Source organism: Petromyzon marinus, chromosome 68 (assembly GCF_048934315.1).
Source record: "Petromyzon marinus isolate PM22_M1 ecotype Great Lakes invasive population chromosome 68, UKy_Petmar_22M1.pri1.0, whole genome shotgun sequence".
NCBI lineage: Eukaryota > Metazoa > Chordata > Hyperoartia > Petromyzontiformes > Petromyzontidae > Petromyzon > Petromyzon marinus.
The window spans coordinates 3570290-3585326 of record NC_133734.1 but is presented as its reverse complement, the minus strand read 5'-3'; the positions used below and the strand labels follow the sequence as shown (position 1 = coordinate 3585326).

Below are 15037 nucleotides of genomic sequence, written 5' to 3'. Positions count from 1 at the left end.
GTAGCCTCTTTAGGGTCATCTCCACTTTGTTCCACGATGCTTACCAGAATAAGGGATTTCCCCTCCCCCAGGACCTCACAGAAATGCTCAGCAAATTTGCAAACCTGTTCCTGGGGGTCGGAGATTGGATCACCCTTCTTTGCTCAAATGATGGTAATAGGTGTGGCGCTGCAGGTAACTTTTTTGATGGAGTTAAAGAGTGATTGGTGATCACACACAACAACAACACAGACACACAGATAAACACAGAGACAGACACTCACAAAGACAAAGATCCCCCATATAGCCTTAATGGACTGTAGGGGCAAGTGCTGTTACCGAGCACCTATAAAGGCTGGCACGGCACACGAGGGGGTGGGTGGCCAACACCACGGCCGGCCACCTTTGTTTCCCTAGCAGCGATGTTTACACATCGCACCAGGTACTCATTTGAGGCTGAGTCGACCTAGGGGAGGCCCAGGACCGGTTCAGATAATCGTCACTGGTGTTTGCTGTGAGCGGAAATCAATCCCGTGTCGCCAGGTTCGTAGTGCAGCGAGCTAACCGCTACACTACCGCTCCCCACACAAACACACAGACACACACAAAGACACACACAGACACACACATAGACACACATACACAGACACACACAGACACACACACACAGACAAACACACACACGGGGTGACGCTCACGGAACCGTGCAAAATGAAAACACAGCAACAACTCAAGGGGCCCCTTTTGCCATCTCGTGGTGTGCGCGGTGCGTTGCTCAGGACAAACGAACTGACGATGCCCATCGGATCATCATCATCATGATAAGAAGAAGAGGAAGTTGGTGGTTGGTGGCGGTGGTGGTCTCCGAACGGGGGAAGATGCTCGCGGCGGTGCTGGCGCTGTGCTGCTGTGCCAGATTGGTGGCTGCGGTAAGAGAAGGGGGGAGGGGTTGATGATCATGATAATGATGATGATGGTCACTGCTATGAGTAGGTGACCATCATCATCATTGAGGGCGCCACGGTGGCGAGAGAAATGTTAATCTCCTCTCCTGGTGTACAGGAGGTCGTGGCTTCGATCCCGTGACCCTGACAATGCTTGCTGTTGCTGTATATTTGAAGTCTGCGTCTCTCTCTCCCCGTGGTAGTCACTGCGTGGATTTTAGCCACATCTGGTAAGATAAAAGTAATTTTATTTTATAGATTTTAGTTTAGAACTCCTCGGCGGTTCCACAATCCAGTGGATATTTAAACAATAAACGAAACTACTTTTTAGTTTACCAGGTGGAAGGCCCCACTAGCCATGTAGCTCTTTATCAGAAGCGGTACCCAGTCATCACATTTAATGATAGCAGCTCAACCAAGTGGCTGATATCATCATCGTGTTGAAACGTATCACAGCAGTCAAACACTCTAACGTATAGAGATACACAGAGGCCCATAGAGATACATACAGACCCATTTGATACACAGAGACCCATAGAGATACATACATACCCATATAGATACATAGATACTGTATAGATACACAGAGACCCATATAGATGTTGTAGAGGAGTAAAATGGGGACGTGACGTCATGTGTACCATCCAGTGCGATAACGTCACGGAACGTGATGTCATGTGCGCTGGGCGGCTCGATGACGTCATGTCTTCTCTAGTATTTAAGGGGGACCCCGTGATGAAAGCGGGGTCACTGTGGGAACGGGTAGAGTAAGAAGGGTGGATAGGGAACCAGGGGTAGAGAGGGATCGAGTGGAGAGTCAGGAGTGAAGCCGGTGGTAGCCGCAGGAGGTGCTGCTCTTCCCGGTCGGTGGGGTTGGCAAATTCCTCCATCCGACTCGAGAGAGAGAGAGAGACCGGAGCTAGCCGGGCTGGACCAGGACTTAGTGTAGCACCCCTAACCCCTGGGAGTTGTCACACCCTTCGTGTATTGTAATAATTTCAATAAACCCTTGGCGACAGCCCTTACCTTCCAAGCCTTATCCGAGTCCTCGTCGGGAACTCTTCAACATAGATACACAGAGATCTATATAGATACATAGAGACCCATTTAGATACATAGAGACCCATATAGTTACAGTGAGCCATAGAGATACATAGAGACCCATATAGATACACAGAGATCCATATAGATACACAGAGACCCATATAGATACATAGGGACCCATATAATTACAGAGAGCCATAGAGATACACAGAGATCCATATAGATACACAGAGACCCATATAGATACATAGAGACCCATATAGATACATTGGGACCCATATAGATACATAGAGATCCATATAGTTACAGAGAGCCATAGAGATACATAGAGACCCATGTAGATACACAGAGATCCATATAGATACACAGAGACCCATATAGATACACAGAGATCCATATATATACATGGAGACCCATATAGACCCATAGGAACCCATATAGATACATAGTGATCCATATAGATACATAGAGACCCATATAGATGCATAGAGACCCATATAGATGCATAGAGACCCAGAGACCCATAGAGACCCATAGAGATACATAGAGACCCATAGAGATACACAGAGACCCATATAGATGTATAGAGACCCATATAGATGTATAGAGACCCATATAGATACACAGAGACCCATATAGATGCATAGAGACCCAGAGACCCATAGAGACCCATATAGATGCATAGAGACCCATATAGATGCATAGAGACCCAGAGACCCATAGAGACCCACAGAAACCCACAGGGACCCACAGAGATCCAGAGACTCATCGTTGTCGTCAGTCCCTCGGGGTTTGAGGATGACGTCCATCAGGGTTTGTTGGTGGCTCAGGAGTCAAATTCTGGATCCGCAGATCTTTGGGCATTGAGGGCACCGCGGTGGCGGTCCCAGCTGGAAGTGGAAATCCGCGGTGCCAGGTCGGTTTCCTCTTCCTTTCTTCTTTGGCGGCGATCCGCTTCGCCATTGAGACTTTTGGTCTCCGAGTGGAGCCCGCGGGCTGGTGGTGGATGCAGCGGCGCCACCCTTAGGAGGTTGGCAGCCCGCTGCTCCTGCCAGAATCGAGGGATCATTTTTCTGCGCTTCAGGGAGGACGCTGAGGGTATCCTTGAAACCGCTGCCTTTGTCCTCCCCTCATCCGCTGACCATCGGAGAGCCTTCGGAGAAAAGGATCTGGCCGGGTGAAGGCGCTTCTCAGGCGTGCGGATGCAGTGAGTGGCCGGTCCGTCGGAGTTCTTTTTTGTTGTTGTTGTTGTTGCTTCAATGCCGGTGGTGTCGGCTTTGGAGGAGGACACTCGCCTCGGTGCAGTGATCCTGCCACTCGATTCCCTGGAATTGGCGAAGGCAGCGCTGATGGAGGCGCTCGAGTGCAGTGACGTGGCCCCCGGTAGCGTGTCCACGTTTCGCCGCAGTATGAAGGAGCGTCGGGACGACGACGGCCCTCGGTAAATGTGGAGCTTTTTTGTCCTGCGGAGATCTCCGTCATTGAAGACGGCTCAGTTTGTAGAAGGTGGCGCTGTCACCCCGGACTCTGCGTTGGATCTCCTCGTCGACGAGAGATGACTACCGCTGTGAGAGAATTACTCCACGTATTGAAATGCCTCTCCATCGATAGTTGGGGGGGGGGGGGGGGGGGTTGTTTGGCTTGTTGTTGGATGGCGGTTCGTGGAGGACCTTGGTTTTGGTGATGTTCCAAGTTAAGCCAAGTCTCTTGTATGCAGAGTTGAATACATGGAGGGTCGTCTGGATGTCCCACGCAGATTGAGCCACCACACAGCAGTCGTCCGCCAGCTGCACGTCGCGGATGTCCTTTGTGAGTCAGCTTCTTCTTTGCCCGAGAACATCCGAGGTTGGAGAGCTTCCTGTCCAGATGGTAGCGGATGCTGATGCCAGATGGAAGGTTTACCGGATGCTGACGCAAGATGGAAGATTTACCAGATGCTGACACCAGAGAGAAGGTTTACTGGATGCTGACGCCAGATGGAAGGTTTACCGGATGCTGACGCCAGATGGAAGGTTTACCGGATGCTGACACCAGATGGAAGGTTTACCGGATGCTGACACCAGATGGAAGGTTTACTGGATGCTGACACCAGATGGAAGGTTTACCGGATGCTGACGCCAGATGGAAGGTTTACTGGATGCTGACACCAGATGGAAGGTTTACCGGATGCTGACGCCAGATGGAAGGTTTACCGGATGCTGACACCAGATGGAAGGTTTACCGGATGCTGACACCAGATGGAAGGTTTACCAGATGCTGATGCCAGATGGAAGGCCACCGTCGACAAGGAGGGTGACCATGGCCGTATATAGGTGGTGAATGAGGTGGGGGTGATCATGCAACGCTGTCTGACACCCGTTCGAATTTGAAAGGCGTCCGCATCAGATCCCCCACTCGGTACAGTGGCAGTCGAAGACGGCGGAGGATACTCCAAAGGGCTTCCCGGTTGAGGGAGTCAAGTGCATTCGTTAGGTCGATGAATGCCGAGAACAGTTCTTGACGCCGCTCGTGACACTTATTTTTAATCTGTCGGGCCGCGAAAACCAAATCTGCAGTGCCCTGGGATGTTCAGAATCCGCTCCGTGCCTCCGACAGGACCTTCTCAGCAAACAGGACTCAGGCGATTGACCAGCATGCGGGCCAGGCTCTGTCCTGCAATGGACAACTGGGAGATCCCCCCTGTAGTTTCCACATCAAGACTTGTCACCCCTTCTTGAAGATTGTTACGACGGCCGCCGGGGAGGTCTTCTTCGTGCCAGATCCGGATGGATCAGCTTGTGGAGCCTTGAAGTGAGCAGTTGGCTGCCAACTTTGAAGACTTCAGCTGGGATGCCGTCCGGACTGCATGCTCTGTTGGACTTCGTCTGCTTGATGGCCACGCCCCAGCTCACCAGCGGTTGGTGGCTCGCTGAGGTGGTGCTCTGTGGGATGTTGCGGTAACGGCTCGGAAGGTTTCCCTGTTCGAAACTGCTCTTTGCAGCATTTGATGGATTGCATGTGTCTGTGTGTGTGTCTGTATCTGTATGTGAGCGGTAGTGTAGCGGTTAGCGCTGCGCTATGAACCTGGCGACCCGGGTTCGATTCCCACTCACGGCCAGCACCAGTGACGATTATCTGAACCCGTCGCGGGCCTCCCCTACGTCGACTCAGCCTCAAATGAGTACCTGGTATAGTGTAATAAGCATAGCCACTTGGGAGACAAAGGCGGTCGGGCGTGGTGCTGGCCACCCACCCCTCGTGTGCCACAATGCCGGTAGCCTTCATAGGTGCTGCTGCTCGCTAACAGCACTTGCCCCAACAGTCTGTTACAGACTACATGGGGGATCTTCTTCTTTGTTTTTGCTTTAATGACGACAATGATGGAGTGTGACGACCTCATAACAACAAAGTTACATACTCACGTAAAGGTCTAATACAATGCACCCCTTTCCTGCCACCCACAGACACCAACAGAGTCTCCGTGTCTTCATGGATTCCACCACGTGGAAAAAACTGACCTTTGCTGTGAGCTGTGCAAGCCAGGTAAGGGCAGAGCCAAAAACGAAATAGTGCAGTCACGGCATTAAAGTAATCAGCGCTGTCATAGACCAAAAAAAGTTGCCGTTTTTGAGGCGTGCATTTGTGGACAACGGTGGCTAGGGAGATGTTGACCACCTCGCCTAGTGTGCAGGAAGTAGTGGGTTCGATTCCGTGCCCCTGGCAATGCGCTGCTGCTGTGTATTTGGAGCCAGCGTCTCTCTCTCATCATGACCACGGTGGCTAGGAGATGTTAACTACCTCGCCTTGTATACAGGAGGTTGTGGCTTCGATTCCCTGACCCTGATGATGCGTTGCTGCTGTGTATTTGGTGTCTGTGATCATGATGATGTTTGTTTGTTTTGCACCTCTCGTCTCTTGCAGGGCAATACTTGATAAATGAATGCACGGAAAACAAAGGCCCCTCGACCTGTGGGGACTGTCCTAACGGATTCTACACGGCCGTAGCAAACTACCTATCAGGATGTTTGAAATGCAAGCCCTGTGAAAAAAGTAACAACCACTTCCCTTGTGTCTTTATCAATTAGAATTGGCGTTCCTCTAAATGTCTGATTTAATTATACGGAAGCGTATACTAGTGTAGTGTGTTGTAGTGTGTAGTAGTGTACTGTCTATCAGTGTGTCGTAGTTTATAGTAGTGTAATGTGTAGTAGTGTAGTGTATAGTGGTGTAGTGTATAGTAGTGTAGTGTGTAGTAGTGTAGTGTGTAGTAGTGTATAGTAGTGTAGTGTGTAGTAATGTATAGTAGTGTATAGCAGTATAGTGTATAGTAGTGTAGTGGTGTTGTGTATAGTAGTGTAGTGTATAGTAGTGTAGTGTATAGTGGTTTAGTGTATGGTGTAGTTTATAGTGTAGTGTATAGTGCAGTGTATAGATTAGTGAATAGTGTAGTGTATGGTGCAGTGTAGTGTCGTGTATAGTAGTGGATGGTGTACTATATCACAGTAACATCGCCACCTCCACGCCCACATGGAGGCCGCTCTCCAATCTTACATTAACATGCAAATTTCTCACATTAACATAACTAGCCCTGCCCAATTCTAGATTTGAAGCTTTCGTGACTGCAAGGATCCATACTCTTTGGTTCTATTCGGTAAAGTCACGTAGGTAAAAAAGTAAAACAACAAAAATCACGACGTTTCGGCCACAACACAAGCGGCCTTCATCAGGTGAAGGGACCAGACTGTCTCGAAGACTGCGCTGGAGTGAAACAGAGCCAAGCTCAGACCACGGCCTTTAAGCTGTGTGAGAGGGATTAAGGTGCCTTGACAAAGGAATTAGCATAAAAAATTAGCATTTAATTGGCGGACTTAGCATGATGAAAGGTGTAGAGAGGGTAAACATGCGGGTGCACATGCACCTGCATGTGCTGCGAAAGTTTGGGGTACCACTACTTGAAAAAATATACTGTACCATTGAAAATTAGTTTAATGTTTGGTTCGATTTAGAACATCTTTCCAATGGTTGCTTAATTTGAAACCATCTTCTCGGTTGAAATTGTGTCTGTGTTTGTAGATCTGAATTGCCTCGTGAACAAATCTCTGATAAAAACCCGTGGGTTTGCAAAGAACCTTGGTATCGGAGAAAATTATATCGTGATCACCCACAGCGTTGTAACAGTGATCAGCTACGGCAGAAGAATTGGCGGACTTAGCATGCATGTGCACCCGCATGTTCACCCTCTCTACACCTTTCATCATGCTAAGTCCGCCAATTAAATGCTAATTTTTTTATGCTAATTCCTTTGTCAAGGCACCTTAATCCCTCTCACACAGCTTAAAGGCCGTGGTCTGAGCTTGGCTCTGTTTCACTCCAGCGCAGTCTTCGAGACAGTCTGGTCCCTTCACCTGATGAAGGCCGCTTGTGTTGTGGCCAAAACGTCGTGATTTTTGTTTTATTTTTTGACCTACGTGACTTTACCGAATAGAACCAAAGATTATAGCCCCGCCCACTTCGTTTATGACCCTTGGGCTACACCCATTTTGAACTTTTTCAAACAGTCTGCCTCAGCAGCTGTCCCCCTCTCTTTTCTTCCTGATGATGAACGCTTTTGTTGCGATCGAAACGTCGTGATATACTATTTGTATTTTATTTTTCTACCTATGTGACTTTACCGAAATAACCAAAGAGTATGGATTCCTGCAGTTACGAAAGCTTCAAATCAAGATTGTTAAAACCCCATAATACAGGTTTTTTTTGGGTTGTTCCTCTCACACAGCTTAAAAGCCGTGATCTGAACGTGGCTCTCTCACTCCAGCGCTGTCCTACCAGACAGTCTCGCCCCCTTCACCTGATGAAGGCCGCTTGTGTTGTGGCCGAAACGTCGTGAGAATATTATTGTGTTATTTTATTTTATCAATTTATTATTTTATTCTCATTCTACGTGACTTTACCGAAAGAACCAAAGAAGATGAATCATTGCAGTCACGAAAGCTTTAAATCAAATTAGATCATGCAATTATATAATTGTCGTTAAACCTGCCACTACCAGACACAGCCAATTAGTAAGGTTTTTTACATAAACAGAACGTGCCAATTCGTTACTAGTACAGCACTAGTGTATGGTGTGGTGTATAGTAGTGTAGTGTATACTGTAGTATATAGTAGTGTAGTGTATAGTAGTGTAGTGTATAGTAGTGTTATTAGTGTAGTGTATAGTAATGTAGTGTATAGCAGTGTAGTGTATAGTGTAGTGTATAGTAGTGTTATTAGTGTAGTGTATAGTGTGGTGTATAGTAGTTTAATGTATAGTGTGTGTAGTGTATAGTAGTGTATAGTAGTATAGTGTATAGTGTAGTGTGCTAGAACAGTATACCGTTGTGTTTTAGAGCCAAGCCACAACATTTACAATCTCAGTACCATGACATATAACGAGTAATTACAACCAGCTTTATCAGGCAAGAGCCAGATTTGTGGAGAAGTCCTCCTGTCTCGTTCCTGAAATAGAAGTGTAGATGTGATGAACTGCGTATGGTATAACCTGCGAGTTGTTATCTCCTTCGCCTGGTATGCAGGAGGTCGTGGGTTTGATCCCGTGGCCCTGATGACGCCTGCTGCAGTATATTTTCCGTCTGCGTCTCTCTCACTGTGGTGGTCACCACATGGATTTTTTTGTTTTTTCCCACCGTGTCTTCCTGCACAGATGAGGAAATTGTCCAGCCTTGCACCGGGAGCTCCAACACGCTGTGCCGATGTAAAGACGGCTTCCACAAAGTAGACGAGTTCTGCACACGAGTTCCAAGCAATGCAACGCAAACTCCGACCGGTGCACCCAGCGGTAAAACGAACGCAGGCTGAGGTCCCCATGCTCAAGGTGGTTTAGTTAGATGTTGAGTACATCGCCTGGTGTGCATGAGGTCGTGGGCTTGATCCCCAACCCTGATGCCTCTTGCCACGGTGTTAGTGTGATGCTAGCGCTTCTGATGATCACAGATGACTAAGAACGTTGCAAAATAAGTTCAACACACATACATACACAGAGACCCAAAGACACCAATAGAACCACAGATACCCACACAGACACTCATAGAGACACCCATAGAGACCCACATATCACCACAGTCAGCTACGTACGGTGCGAAAGAAGTTCACCGCACATACACACATACACCTCCGATTAGGACGGTCGGCTACGTGCGGTGCGAAAGCGGTTTCGGCGTTAATTAAAATTTCCGAGAGAGGGTTGGATAGCAGCAGCAGAAGCAGCCCTTGTTTTGTTATGAAGACGTCGTTACTCACCGCACACACAGAGAGAAACGCAGCGACATGAACCGGCTGCAGCACGCTGTCTCTCTACGATGGCTGGCAACAAAAACTGTGCCGCATGCACGCACCCACACACGCTCCGCTCTCCCACGAGACCTCACATGTGGGGAGCCTCGGCACTTGACGATGCACCGACAAAAGTAATATTTACATTTTTGTTTTTTCACTTCTGGTTTCCATTTCCGATGACGTACACACACACACACACGCATGCGCGCATCGCGATGTACACCACGTCATGTCACGTGCATAACTAGAAATGGAACAGGAAGGCAAACTGATGATGTACACCACATCACGTACGTCATCGTAAACTAAACGGAATTGGGAGACAAACTTACGACGTACATTCACGTATGTGCGTCATCAGACATATCGGAACGGGAAGACAAACCGATGGACGTACACACACCACGTCACATACGGGAGATGTTATTGTTGCTGCATTGAGATTCACCGATTGGCCGACCCGATGACACGGCTTCGGCACATTTAACTTTTGCAGCGGCCCCTAGATGATACGTACAGACAAAGATCACCTGTGTAGCCTATAACACACTGTAGGGGCAAGTGCTGTTAGTAGCAAGTGACAGCAGCACCTATGAAGGCCGGCACTGTGGTACACAAGGGTGTGGGTGGCCAGCAGCACGTCCGGCCGCCTTTGTCTCCCTAGTGGCGATGTTTACTACACACCGCACTAGGTACTAATTCGAGGTTGAGTCGACCTAGGGGAGGCCCAGGCCCAGTTCAGATCATCGTCACTGGTGTTGGCCGTAAGCTGGAATCGAACCCAGGTCATTGGGTTCATAGCGCAGTGCGCTAACCGCTACACTACCGCCCGCTGTCAGGAGGTCACGGGGCAGACCCAGCAGGTGCCACGGGTTGAATGACTGAGATGACTGGCTGATGCACCACCTGTGCCCCCTACTGTGCCAACCTACTGTGCTTTAGCCACCTGGCGCTCTGCTCGTTGTTGTGAGCGTCGCTCCTCTGCCCTCAGTTGTTGCTGAAGGGTGACTGCCTCCAACTGCCCAGTAGCATCCTTTACAAGCTTGCTCCACAGAGGCCGATCTTGACACCCCTTGTACTAGTAATTGGCAAGCCTACTTAGCTCCACATCCTCTTGTACCATATCACTCCATCTCTTGTCTAGCTCATGCCGTGCCCAGTTAGCTCCCTCTATCCGGCCGAACAAAAGCTCTTTAGGCATGCGGTGGCTGGGCATACGGGCTACATGACCCAGCCAATGCAGCCTTGCCTGCCGGAGGAGATCACTGATGGGAATGTTTTCCAGATCTTTCAAGGATATGTGAGCTCCTCACACAATCCAGCCTGATTAAACCCAGGATGGATTGCAGGCAGGCCAGCCTGAATGTTTCTAACTGGCGCAGATGTTCCATTAGAGGGGTCCACGTTTCACAAGCAGATTGAAGACCCAAAGCTTTGTGTGGAGCGACAGACCAGGTAGCTTCCACACAGCATTGTGCAGCCGATGAAAAGATAATGCCGGCCAGCTGATTCGGAGTGAGACCTCTGCTGTGTAAACAGGAGCTGGTCATAAGCATACTGCCCAGACATGGTCAACTCTCCACTCTTTCCACAACTTATTCATCACCCAAAATACCCATGCTTAGTTTTGGTGGGACTGATGGTAAGACCCCACCTCTTAGTGGCACACTTCAGGTTCAGCAGCAGCACCTCCAACTCCTCCTCTGAGTGAGCAGCAATCACCAGATCAACAACATACATAGACACATACAGAGAAACACGCAGACACAGAGAGACAGCGACACACCCAGACACACACACAAAACCCTGTGTGCGTCTCTTTTCAAACAGGAGGAGACAAGACAGCGGGCATTGTGTTGACCGTGGTTCTGCTGCTTCTGATTGTCGCTGCTGGCGCTGCTGCGTTCATCCACAAGAAGAAGGGTGGAAGATTTCCATGCGGTAAAGTAGCGAGCATTTTCACTTTGGCGTGCACCTGTAAACTAGAATATTTATTTAGTTATATACTGGAGGAGGAGGAAATCCCAAGAGTTACGAAGCTCTTTATTCACTCATGGTCCAGTAAGGGGGCGTGAGGTCATAAAGTTCAGAATCAGAGTCTTTATTTATATTGATACACCTGGAGGAAATCTGATGATCTATGAAGCTCTTCTGTTCCCACAGATGGCGCCAGTAAGTTTTTCACCAGACCAGGTGAAAGCGTGACAGAATATGACCATCACTGGACTTGCACTCCGGAGAGAGTGGCGCTTTACTCAATAGGGGAGACAGTTTATTAAATAGCCGCTAAAGCCGCCTTCAGTTTAACGCGTATTAGGGCTTTCATGCGAACCAATATCATTCATTGTAAAGGTTTCTTTTGGGTTAGATTCATAATGAAGTACGAAATTAAAAAGTATTTGATTCTACCAGGTAAGGGCCTACTGAGCTATGTAGCTTGTTTGCAGAAGCGACCTGGCTATCACAAATGATAGCTCAACAAAGTGGCTCACCTTCACGTTGGAAATGTACAGCAGCCGAATACTCTTATGAATGCCTGCTGATTTGTATGCATATCCGTGCAATATTTTCATGAAGTTGTTGTATGTAGTGTATAATGCACTGTATGTAATATTTAACAATGGAATCAAGCGTAGCTACTTTGTCACTCACGTGGTGCCGATCACCTGACTGGTTACAGCCTTTGGAGCGGTTTCGCCGGATCGGCCCGGGGTCGTCGGATAAAATTTGTAAGCCAGTTTAATTGCGCGCTGGATAATCGATGATCAACTATAATGTTAAGCAAACTCTTTGGTTCTATTGGGTAAAGTCACGTAGGTGAAAATAAAATAACAAAAAATCACGACGTTTCGGCCACAACACAAGCGGCCTTCATCAGGTGAAGGGACGAGACTGTCTGGAGGACAGCGCTGGAGTGAAAAAAGCCACGCTCAGATCACGACCTTTAAGCTGTGTGAGCAAAAACAAAGCGCCTTGACAAAGGAATTAGCATATAATTTAGCATTGAAATGGCTCATTGAAATAGCTAAGTTAAAGTATACACATCCGCAGAGGCACCCCTTGACAAAGGAATTAGCATCGAATTTAGCATTGAAATAGCTGAGTGATTAGCTTGTAACTGGTCACAGAAATAGCTATGTTAAAGTCAGAGCATATACATTCACCGAGGCACCTAGTACAAATCAAACAGGAGAATTTAGCGAAACACAACCACGCTCAGACATCGGACCTTTAAACTGTGTGCGATCAAACAAGGTGTCCTGACAAAGAAATTAGCATAAAAATTAGCATTTGATTGGCCGATTTTAAAAAAGAGGTGGTGTACATGCCGGTGGACTTGCCGTTTGGCGCGGGGGGGGGGGGAGGGGGAGTTTACCTATTGATGGTGTGAAAAGGGAATTTATAAGAGCTGCGAAAGTTTGGGGTACCACTACTTGAAAAAAATATACTGTACCATTGAAATGAGTTTAATGTTTAGTTCGATTTAGAACATCTTTCCAATGGTTGCTTAATTTGAAACCATCTTCTCGGTTGAAATTGTGTCTGTGTTTGTAGATCTGAATTGCCTCGTGAACAAATCTCTGATAAAAGCCCGTGGGTTTGCAAAGAACCTTGGTATCAGAGAAAATTATGTCGTGATCACCCACAGCGTTGTAACAGTGATCAGCCACGGCAGAATAATTATTTTTGCCGTGTTTCAAATCTGATTTGTGCTCGCGAATTCGGTCAGAGACATGTCGCTTTGTCTCCCCGATATAGCAATCACCGCAGGTACAACTCAATTTGTAAACCCCGGGGTACTGTAAGTCAGGAATGACATCCTTCACGGATGGGATCAGATCACGAATTTTGTGTACTGTATTGAACCGGACCTGGATCTTGTGTTTGTTTAGAATTTTGGAAATCTTTTTAGTAACTCCTGCTATATATGGAAGTGTGATGGTTTTGACCGGAGTATCAAGTGGTTGTTTCTGTATGAAGGGAGAAACAGCTTGGCGGATGGTACGGTCAGAGGAACCATTCCTTTTGAGGGCCAGGTGTACATGTTTTAATTCACTGGTCAGGTGGTGTTGGTCCGAAATGCAATGAGCCCTTTGGTATAAAGTTTTGATGAGAGAATTGGGTAAAGTAACCTACGTGACTTTACTCAATAGAACCAAAGAGTATGGATCCTAGCAGTCACGAAAGCTATAAATCTAGAATGTTAAGCAAAGCCAAGTCTGAGGACTTGCCCCACCCATAAGCGGGCGTCGCTGATTGGCTGAGGGTGAAATTTTAACTTCCTCACCTGGTATATAGGAAGTCGTGAGTTTGATTCTGACCCTGACGCCCGCTGTATATTTGGAGTTTGCGTCTCTCCCTCTGCCCGTGGTAGTAGCGTGGATTTTTCCTCCGCGTCCTCCGATTTTTACCCTCCACATTTAGAATCAACGTCACGCATTTAAGAGTATTTGGCTGCTGCTATACATATCACCGCGATGATCAGAATCAGAAAGGGTTTTATTCGCCATGTAAGTTCACACCGACACGGAATTTACTTTGGCAGGATGGTGCATACATTCAACATATAGGAATCTAAAATCTTAAATAAGTTTTAAACAAGTCTTACTATAATAAGGGTTAAAAGTCTAACACTAAGGGGCTGAAGTATATAAAATTAAATAAATATCGAATATAAAATAGCTTTAAGATATAATTTAAAAATACAAATAGGGAAACATAGTTAATATCAGCAACGTGTCGTTATGTAGATCAAATGTTAAAAACAGTGTTAGCCCTTGGCCTTGTTTAACAGGCCAGCAGCAGATGGGAAGAAACTGTTTTTATGGCGTGAGGTTTTGGTCCTGATGGACCGAAGCCTTCTGCCGGAGGGGAGTAGCTGAAACAGAGAGTGTCCAGGGTGGGAGAAATCGGCCATAATCTTCCTCGCTCGCCTCATAGACCTTGTCGTGTGCAGGTCCTCGAGGGTCGGTAGATTGCAGGCAATTACCTTCTCAGCAGTGTGGATGATACGCTGCAGTCTGCTCTTGTCCTTGGCAGTGGCAGCAGCGTACCAGACGGTTATGGAGGAGGTGAGGATGGATTCAATGATCGCTGTATGGTAATCAGCCACTTTGTTGAGCCTCTGTCATTTGTGATGGCCAGGTCGCTTCTTAAAAATAGCTACATAGCTAAGTGGGGTCTTACCTGGTAAAATAAGAAATAGTTTATTTTTTGTAAATATGAAGTATGCCAAAGATCCTCGGTAGAGTGAATGGGCAATATCAGGGTTGCACACCCTTTTTTAACATTTTGCCTGCATTCATTTGATTTTTTTCTCTCTTTCAACCTCCAGAAGGAGAGCCTGGTAACTATAGTCAGCAAGAATCGACTGCATTGGGCCTGCTTAATGGTAATACACACAACCCTGAGGCTGGACCTTCTGCACCTTCTACAGGTCAAGATGAACAGCAAATCACGCAGATTGATTCCTGCGTGTACACCACCTTGCTTTGGGGGCCACGGCTGTCATTCAACAGCAACCTCTCCACGCTGAGACAGCACAGGTTGGCAAAGGTGGTGAGGAAAGGAAAACAGGGAACAACGTTTGATTTTTAGGCACGTCGACCTCCAGCCGCGCACAATGCCTAACAGCGGCCATGATTGTCGCTTGTGGTGGAGGAGAGGGCTCGGGAAGGACGCTGCTGCTGCTGGGCAGTGCCAGGATAGTTGCACAGTTGAGGACGCTTACTTTCGGGGGGACAAGTTGGGAGGGCAAG

At 47.6% G+C, this 15037-nt stretch overlaps 1 protein-coding gene across 1 annotated transcript in view; it reads left to right on the top strand.

Moving 5' to 3' along the window:
* Positions 1–15037, top strand: part of LOC116956968 (uncharacterized) — a 45684-nt gene that overhangs the window by 15440 nt on the left and 15207 nt on the right. Inside the window, exons 2-7 of the mRNA XM_076054768.1 lie at positions 759–908; positions 5411–5489; positions 5868–5996; positions 8647–8781; positions 11109–11219; positions 14614–14670. Of these exons, the coding sequence (XP_075910883.1) occupies positions 798–908; positions 5411–5489; positions 5868–5996; positions 8647–8781; positions 11109–11219; positions 14614–14670 (622 nt within the window). The 5' untranslated portion in view covers positions 759–797. The remainder of the gene's footprint in view (positions 1–758; positions 909–5410; positions 5490–5867; positions 5997–8646; positions 8782–11108; positions 11220–14613; positions 14671–15037) is intronic.